The following is a 10000-nucleotide window of genomic DNA, read 5'->3' on the forward strand; positions in this document are numbered from 1 at the left end:
TTGCACCTCAACGATCATGATTCTCAATCAGGGACAACGATGACAGCTGCCTCTGATTGAGAATCATACCAGGCCGAATACAAAATCCAACATAGAAAATCACACATAGACAACCCACCCAACTCACGCCCTGACCATACTAAATAAATACAAAACAAGGGAAACAGGTCAGGAACGTGACAAGGATTAGTCTTTATGATTCTCTTAGAGCTAGGATAGTCTTTATGATTCTAGAAGCTAGGATAGTCTTTATGATTCTTAGAAGCTAGGAAGTCTTTATTGATTCTTAGAAGCTAGGATAGTCTTTATGATTCTTAGAAGCTAGGATAGTCTTTTATGATTCTTAGAAGCTAGGATAGTCTTTATGATTCTTAGAAGCTAGGATAGTCTTTTATGATTCTTAGAAAGCATAGAAGCTAGGATAGTCTTTATGATTCTTAGAAGCTAGGATAGTCTTTATGATTCTTAGAAGCTAGGATAGTCTTTATGATTCTTAGAAGCTAGGGCCCTTCCATGTTCTCTGTGCATGGCCAATATTTTTGGTTTCAGTCCCACATCGCTCCAATATCACTAAACAGGGACTCTTCACACAGTTTGTCTGTCACTATCTGCTGCCACAGTATCTAAATATAACTCGTGTCTCTTTTGCTTAAGAAAGTTATACAGTTATAAATACATCTGGTTGAGGTAATGTTAAGATCATAAAACTGGGCCAAGTATTTCTAAGAGAGCAACATTCTTCCTTCAGCACAAAACGTTGAGGAAGACATTTGAGGAACTCTCATATAAACTAAAAGTGATTGCTCAACACAGATGAACTTGCCAACCACAATGAAATCACATACAAAAAGATGGAAAGCATTACAGTCCAGTCATATTGTACTGGAGTACATAACTAAAAACATGTACAGTATACTTTAAAGCATGTACAGTATACTTTGAAACATGTACAGTATACTTTTCTTTATCCATAATTATTTTGCTACAGCAAATGGACAGGACCAGGATTTTTATTATATACTATTCTACTGTAGTCTATACTTCTCTCTTGAATAAAGAGAACATCTGTCTTTGCTTAAGGTCTGCAATGCCAGTGAAAGAGCTCAGTGGAAACTAAAGCTGAAACAGAAACAATTGGAGCAGTATTCCAAGCTGTGTTTCTCTTGGACCCCAGGCAGTCCCACAAAACCAGAACAAACCCAGGACAAACCCAGGCTGGTAGGGAGGCAACAATGAGAGGGGGAGGAGGAGGAGGAGGAGGAGGAGATGGAAGGAGAATGGAGTGAGAGGAATGTTGTGTAAACAAGAAAGAAGTGAGGATGAGTGTGAATGATGGTTCTCAGGACCGAGGCAACAATAAGAGGGGGGAAAGAGGAGGTAGGAGATGGAGGGAGAAAGGAGAAGAGAAAGGAATGGTGTGTAAACAAGAGATGAGGAACAGAGGAAAAAGGACAGAGTGAAGAATGTGAATGTGAATAAACATTCCTGTGGGTCTCATCTTACCGAGCAGGTGATGACACACACATTCTTGGGGTTCTGTTTGAGCCAGTTGTGCATGTTCTTACACACCGCAAACAGGTTGTGCAGGCTGGGAGCCTGGCGGGATGGCCCAGTTAACTCTGAGACCTGAAATGGGGGGGGGGGGAGGGGGGGGGGGTGGGGGGGGGGGAGAGGGGAGGGGGGGGGGGGGGGGGGGGGGGGGGGGGGGGGGGGGGGGGGGGGTAAGAGAGATGCGGAGGGAGAGAGAAGAGGGGTGAAGAGAGAGAGAGAAAGAGAAAGAGAAGAGGAGGGGGGAGAGAGAGAGAGAGAGAGAGAGAAGAGAGAGAGAGAGAGAGAGAGAGAGAGAGAGAGGAGGATAAGACAGAGAGAGGGGGGAGAGAGAGAGGGGAGGGGGAAGGGGGGTGAGGGAGTGGGAGAGAGAGAGAGGGGGGTAAGAGAGGGGGAGAGAAGAGGGGTGAAGAGTACAAAGGAGAGGAGAGAGAGAGAGAGAGAGAGAGAGAGAGAGAGAGAGAGAGAGAGAGAGAGAGAGAGAGAGAGAGAGAGAGAGAGAGAGAGAGAGAGGAGAGAGAGAGAGAGAGAACGATTATAAGTAACGTCTTGCAGTGAAAGCAACATGTGCACAAATCACGAGTTACCATGATGAGTCATGTGTATTTATAATGACTTTAGCAGACAAAAAATTATGGATGAATCCATCGATGACATCCCCCCATTGTTTCCTATGAGAATTGCCTTCGCTAGAAGCCTGTGTTTCAGACATAAGGAAGTGGATGGCTGAAAACGTTCTACTTTTAAACTCGGACAAAACAGAGATGCTTGTTCTAGGTCCCAAGAAACAAAGAGATATTCTGTTAAATCTGACAATTAATCTTGATGGTTGTAAAGTCGTCTCAAATAAAACTGTGAAGGACCTCGGCGTTACTCTGGACCCTGATCTCTCTTTGGACGAAATATCAAGACTGTTTCAAGGACAGCTTTACTGCAATGCTCTACTTTCCGGCTACCCGGATAAAAGCACTAAATAAACTTCAGTTAGTGCTAAATACGGCTGCTAGAATCCTGACTTAGAACAAGAAATTTGATCATATTACTACTCCAGTGCTAGCTTCCCTACACTGGCTTTCCTGTTAGGCAAGGGTGATTTCAAAGTTTTACTGTTAACCTATAAAGCGTTACATGGGTTGCTCCTACCTACCTTTCCGAGTTGGTCCTGCCGTACATACTACATACGTACGCTACGGTCACAAGACGCAGGCCTCCTAATTGTCCCTAGAATTTTCTAGGCAAACAGCTGGAGGCAGGGCTTTCTCCTATAGATCTCCATTTTTATGGAATAGTCTGCCTACCCATGTGAGAGACGCAGACTCGGTCTCAACCTTTAAGTCTTTACTGAAGACTTATCTCTTCAGTAGTCATATGATTAAGTGTAGTCTGGCCCAGGAGTGTGAAGGTGAAAGGAAAAGGCTCTGGAGCAACGAACCGCCTTGCTGTCTCTGCCTGGCTGGTTCCCCTCTCTCCCACTGGGATTCTCTGCTCTAACCCTATTAACAGGGGCTGAGTCACTGGCTTACTGGTGCTCTTTCATGCCGTCCCTAGGAGGTTGCGTCACTTGAGTGGGTTGAGTTACTGACGTGATCTTCCTGTCTGGGTTGGCGCCCCCCCTTGGTTTTGTGCTGTGGTGGAGATCTTTGTGGCTATACTCGGCTTTGTCTCAGGATGGTAAGTTGGTGTTGAAGATATCCCTCTAGTGGTGTGGGGCTGTGCTTTGGCAAAGTGGGTGGGGTTATATCTTCCTGTTTGGCCCGCTGGCCGGGTATCATCGGATGGGGCCACAGTGTCTCCTGACCCCCTCCTGTCTCAGCCTCATGTATTTATGCTGCAGCAGTTTATGTGTCGGGGGGCTAGGGTCAGTTGGTTATATCTGGAGTACTTCTCCTGTCTTATCCGGTGTCCTGTGTGAATTTAAGTATGCTCTCTCTAATTCTCTACTTCTCTCTCTTTCTTTCTCTCTCTCTCGGAGGACCTGAGCCCTAGGACCATGCGTCAGGACTACCGGACATGATGACTCCTTGCTGTCCCCAGTCCACCTGGCCTTGCTGCTGTTCAGTTTCAACTGTTCTGCCTGCGGCTATGGAACCTGACCTGTCCACCGGACGTGCTACCTGTCCCAGACCTGCTGTTTTCAACTTCTTCTAGAGACCGCAGGAGCGGTAGAGATACTCTTAATGATCGGCTATGAAAAGCCAACTGACATTTATTCCTGATTATTATTTGACCATGCTGGTCATTTATGAACATTTGAACATCTTGGCCATGTTCTGTTATAATTCCACCGGCACAGCCAGAAGAGGACTGGCCACCCTCATAGCCTGGGTTCCTCTCTAGGTTTCTTCCTAGGTTTTGGCCTTTCTAGGGAGTTTTTCCTAGCCGCCGTGCTTCTACACCTGCATTGCTTGCTGTTTGGGGTTTTAGGCTGGGTTTCCTGTACAGCACTTCGAGATATTAGCTGATGTACGAAGGGCTATATAAAATAAACTTGATTTGATTTGAATGCTCAGTGGGCGCATTTGATGATCAGGAAAGTGTCATTCAGTGTCGCCATCTTTCTACATGGAGGAGTTTTGGAAAACATTGCATGCTCAGTTTGTACTACTTTAGGAAGTGAGGTTGCAGGCCAGTGCTGCCACCTCTCATGGAATATCTAAGTTGAAGGCCACCAGGGTACTGCAGCTGCCATTAGCAAATAAATGATCCTTTAACTTAGTCTGTGTGGGAATTTCAAGTAATCGGTTCAAAGACTAATTTTCTAATTTTCTTTTTATATCCACGAATATTGACCACAAAAGAGCGCCATTTCCAAATTCACTACCCCTTGCTCATGGCACATGTAGTGGCCACTTGATACTATTCCCTTTACAATCCTGATCACTGCCAGAAATCTTACCTTTTTTTCTCTGTCCCCAACGCACTAGACAACCAGTTTTGATAGCCTTTAGCCGTACCCTTATCCTACTCCTCCTCTGTTCCTCGGGTGATGTGGGAGGCTAACCCAGGCCCTGCGTGTCCCCAGGCACTCTCATTTGTTGATTCTGTAATCGAAAAAGCCTTGGTTTCATGCATGTTAACATCAGAAGCCTCATCCCTAAGTTTGTTTTACTCACTGCTTTAGCACACTCCGCCAACCCTGATGTCCTTGCCGTGTCTGAATCCTGGCTTAGGAAGGCCACAAAAAATGTGTAGATTTCCATACCCAACTACAACATTTTCCCATCAAGATAGAACTGCCAAAGTGCGAGGAGTTGCAATATACTGCAGAGATTGCTTGCAAAGTTCTGTCACACTTTCCAGGTCTATGCCCAAACAGTTCGAGCATCTAATTTTAAAAATGAATCTCTCCAGAAATAAGTCTCTCGCCGTTGCCGCCTGTTAATAGACCCCCCTTAGCTCCCAGCTGTGCCCTGGACACCATATGTGAATTGATTGCCCCTCATCTATCTTCAGAGTTCGTTCTGTTAGGGGCCTAAACTGGGATATGCTTAACACCCCAGCAGTCCTACAATCTAAGCTAGATGCCCTCAACCTCACACAAATCATCAAGGAACCCACACAGGTACAACCTAAATCTGTAAACATGGGACCCTCATAGATATTATCCTGACCAACTTGCCCTCCAAATACACCTCTTCCGTTTTCAATCAGGATCTCAGCGATTCACTGCATCATTGCCTGCATCCGCTATGGGTCCACGGTCAAAAGACCACCCCTCATCACTGTCAAACGCTCCCTAAAACACTTCTGCGAGCAGGCCTTTCTAATCGACCTGGCCCGGGTATCTGGAAGGATATTGACCCCATCCCGTCAGTCGAGGATGCCTGGTCGTTCTTTAAAAGTAATTTCCTCACCATCTTAAATAAGCATGCCCCTTTCAAAAATGTAGAACTAAGAACAGGTATAGCCCTTGGTTCACTCCAGACCTGACTGCCCTTGACCAGCACAAAAACATCCTGTGGCGGACTGCAATAGCATCAAACAGTCCCCGTGATATGCAACTGTTCAGGGAAGTCAGGAACCAATACAGCAGTCAGTAGCTAGGAAAGCAAAGGCTAGCTTTTTCAAACAGAAATTTGCATCTCCTGAAGCTCTAACTCCAAAAAGTTTTGGGACACTGTAAAGTCCATGGAGAACAAGAGCACCTCCTCCCAGCTGCTCACGTGCTCTGAGGCTAGGGTAACACGGTCACCATCAAAAAATCCATGATAATCGAACATTTCAATAAGCATTTCTCTACGGCTGGCCATGCTTTCCTCCTGGCTACCCCAGCCCCGGCCAACAGCTCCGTCCCCCTTCCAGAAGCCTCCCCAGCTTCTCCTTCCCCCAAATCCAGATTGCAGATGTTCTGAAAGAGCTGCAAAACCTGGACCCGTACAAATCAGCTGGGCTAGACAATCTGAACCCTCTCTTTCTAAAACTATCTGCCGCCATTGTTGCAACCCCTATTACRAGTCTGTTCAACCTCTCTTTCGTATCGTCCGAGATCCCCAAAGATTGTCCGATCATCCGAGATCGTCCGAGATCCCCAAAACTCTCCTTCCAGACTCATATTAAACATCTCCAATCCAAAATCAAATCTAGAATGGGCTTTCAATTCCGCAACAAAGCATCCTTCACTCACGCCGCCAAACTTACACTAGTAAAACTGACTATCCTACCGATCCTCGACTTCGGCGATGTCATCTACAAAATAGCTTCCAATACTCTACTCAGCAAACTGGATGCAGTCTATCACAGTGCCATCCGTTTTGTTACCAAAGCCCCTTATACCACCCACCACTGCGACCTGTATGCTCTAGTCGGCTGGCCCTCGCTACATATTCGTCGCCAGAACCACTGGCTCCAGGTCATCTATAAGTCTATGCTAGGTAAAGCTCCGCCTTATCTCAGCTCACTGGTCACGATAACAACACCCACCCATAGCACSRGCTCCAGCAGGTATATCTCACTGGTCTCAAAAATCGCTGAAGCTGGAGATTTATATTTCCCTCACTAACTTTAAACATCAGCTATCTGAGCAGCTAACCGATCGCTGCAGCTGTACATAGTCCATCTGTAAATAACCCACCCAATCTACCTACCTCATCCCCATATTGTTTTTATTTACTMTTCTGCTCTTTTGCACACCAGTATCACTACTTACACACCATCATCTACTCATGTATCACTCCAGTGTTAATCTGCTCAATTGTAATTATTTCGCTACTATGGCCTATTTATTGCCTACCTCCTCACGCCATTTGTACACACTGTATATAGACTCTTTTTTTCTATTGTGTTATTGACTGTATGTTTGTTTATTCCATGTGTAACTCTGTGTTGTTGTTTGTGTCGCACTGCTTTGCTTTATCTTGGCCAGGTCGCAGTTGTAAATAAGAACTTGTTTTCAACTAGCTTACCTGGTTAAATAAAGGTGTCACGTTCTGACCTTAGTTACTTTGTTATGTCTTTATTTTAGTTTGGTCAGGGCGTGAGTTGGGGTGGGCATGCTATGTTGTTTTTTCTATGTTTTTGATCTATTGTCCTATGGTCCAGGGTATCCTGCGCCGGCTCTGCGTGCTGTGTCTCCGGGGCGCTGGGAGGGTGCAGTGCGTCCTATGCCTGCGCTCCGCTCGTGCCGGGCGAATGTGGGAATTGAGCCTAAGYGGGAGGTGCACGTAGGATGCACCAGATCTCCAGTGCTCACCCACAGCACGGTTCAACCTGTGCCTGCACTCTGGAGGGTCCGGGCTAGAGTAGTCATCCAGCCTGGAGGAGTGGTGCCAAGGCTGCGCACCAGAGCTCCAGTGCTCCCCCACAGCCCGGTCCTTCCGGTGCCTCCTCCAAGCACCAGGCCTCCTGTAGGTCTCCCCAGCCTGGTGGGTCCTGTGGCAGCCCCACGCACCAGGCTGTCTCTCCGTCTCCTCCCTACAGGTGCTTCCGTCTGTCCTGAGCCGCKCGAGCCGCCCGTCTGTCCAGTGGTGCCCTTTACTAGGGTCTCCAATCCAGGGTCGGTGACAAGGGTTGCCGCTCCTAAGGTGTCACAGAAGTAGGGCGAGACTATGGTGGAGTGGGGTCCTCGTACCGCTCCAGAGCCGCCACCGCGGTAAATGCCCACCCAAACCCTCCCCTATAGGTTCAGGTTTTGCGGCCAGAGTCCGCACCTTTGGGGGGGGGTACTGTCACGTTCTGACCTCAGTTACTTTGTTATGTCTTTATTTTAGTTTGGTCAGGGCGTGAGTTGGGGTGGGCATTCTATGTTGTTTTTTCTATGTTTTGTTCTATTGTCCTTTTCTATGTGTTTGGCCTAGTATGGTTSTCAATCAGAGGCAGGTGTCAGTRGTTGTCTCTGATTGGGAGCCATATTTAGGTAGCCTGTTTTTCATTGTGTTTTGTTGGTGATTCTTTTCTGTGTAGTGGATGTCACCTTACAGAACTGTTGCGTTTCGTTCTCCTTTGTTATTTTGTTTAGTGTTCTATGTTTAATAAATATAATGATGAACACTTACCACGCTGCGCTCTGGTCCTCACCTCATTCCAACGACGAGCGTTACAAAAGGTGAAATAAAATAAAATAAACTATAATGTGGATCCTGTTTTCTGGAAACAGTACCATGGTCGTCCGTCCACTTGAAATCCTAAATGCGAGGGGTTCTCCCCTGGTGCGTGTGCGTAATGAAAAAGGGGTGATAATAGTAGACCACTCAGGAAACCAACACTCGACCCCTCTGATGTAAAAAAACCTCTGCTGTAAAAAAACTACAGACCGGTATCCTTTCTTTCCATTCCAAAACACTTGAGCGTGCTGTCTCTGACCAACTCTCTCAGAATGATCTTCTTCACCCTAACAAGTCAGGCTTCAAGAAGGGTCACTCAACTGAGATTGCTATCCTCTGTCACGGAGGCTCTCCGCTCTGCCAAAACTGACTCTCTCTCCTCTGCTCTCATCTTCCTAGATCTATCTGCTGGCTTCCACACGGTGAACCATCAGATCCTCCTTTCCACCCTCTCAGGGCTGGGTGTCTCAGGCTCTATCAGATCCTCCTCTCCACCCTCTCTGGGCTGGGTGTCTCAGGCTCTATCAGATCCTCCTCTCTCTACCCTCTCAGGGCTGGGTGTCTCAGGCTCTATCAGACCTCCTCTCCACCCTCTCAGGGCTGGGTGTCTCAGGCTCTATCAGATCCTCCTCTCCACCCTCTCAGGGCTGGGTGTCTCAGGCTCTATCAGAATCCTCCTCTCCACCTCTCAGGGCTGGTGTGCCAGGCTCTATCAGATCCTCCTCTCCGCCCTCTCAGGGCTGGTGTCTCAGGCTCTGCACACTCCTGGATTGCATCCTACCTGGTCGCTCCTACCAGGTTACGTGGAGTGGATCTTGTTCTGCACCACGTGCTCTCACTACTGGTGTTCCCTAGGGCTCGGTTCTAGGCCCTCTCCTCTTTATCTTTACACCAGCTCCATCATATCCTCTCATGGTCTCTCCTATTAATTGCTAGGTAGATGACACTCAACTACTTCTCATTCCCCCTTCTGACACCCACGTGGCAACATACATTCTTCGTGCCTGGCAGATATCTCAGCTTGGATGTCGGCCCACCATCTCAAGCTCAACCTCGACAAGACGAGCTCTCTCTTCCTCCTGGGGAAAGGCCTGCCCTCTCCAAAACCTCTCCATCACGGTTGACAACTCCATGGTGTCCCCCTCCAAGAGTGTAAAGAACCAAAGCTTAAACCTGGACAACCACCTGTGCATTCCTGCAAACATCAAAGCAGTGACGCTCTTGCAGGTTCATGCTCTACAACAATCTGTAGAGTACAACCTTTCTTCACCAGGAAGCGGCGCAGGTCCTAATCCAGGCACTCATCATATCCCGTCGGGACTACTGCAACTCCTCAGTGGCGCAGCAGGCTTAAGGCATTGTATCTCTGTGCAAGAGGCGTCACTACAGTCCTGATGCGAATCCAGGCTGTTTCACATCCGGACGTGATTGGAGTTCCATAGGGCGACGCACAACTAGCCCAGCGTTGTCAAGGTTTGGCTGGGGAGGCCGTCACTGTAAATAAGAATTTGTTCTTAACTGACTTGCCAAGTTAAATAAATTAAAAAATATAAATGTAAAAATATAATTAGTAGAAAGAGGAGGAAGGGAAGCGCTACTAAGGTCACAATAGTACATTTTGGTAGATAGAAGATGCTCTTTGGGAAAAGGGGTAGATTGGTCATCAAAAAGAAAGGAGGACCAAGGCACTCTCATATATTTATTAAAATGCCTTTATTTGTATGGATGTTCAATAGAAACAAAGTTTTACGTGTCAGATTTTTTAAACTTTGTTTCTATTGAACATGCCCATACAAATAAAGGCATTATAATTAATTTTATGAAGAGTGCCTTGGTCCTCCGTAAAAATGTAACTGTTGGCTGGCGCCTCGCTTGTGCCATCAAACCCTGCAACGTATCCAGAATGCTGCAGC

The 10000-nt window shown here is 47.0% G+C and overlaps 1 protein-coding gene across 1 annotated transcript in view; it reads right to left on the reverse strand.

Moving 5' to 3' along the window:
- Positions 1 to 10000, reverse strand: part of dnajc6 (DnaJ (Hsp40) homolog, subfamily C, member 6) — a 78176-nt gene that overhangs the window by 36242 nt on the left and 31934 nt on the right. Inside the window, 2 exon segments of the mRNA XM_070447434.1 lie at positions 1211 to 1215; positions 1504 to 1626. Coding sequence (XP_070303535.1) covers positions 1211 to 1215; positions 1504 to 1626 — 128 coding nt within the window.

Source organism: Salvelinus sp. IW2-2015, linkage group LG16 (assembly GCF_002910315.2).
Source record: "Salvelinus sp. IW2-2015 linkage group LG16, ASM291031v2, whole genome shotgun sequence".
Taxonomy (NCBI): Eukaryota; Metazoa; Chordata; class Actinopteri; order Salmoniformes; family Salmonidae; genus Salvelinus; species Salvelinus sp. IW2-2015.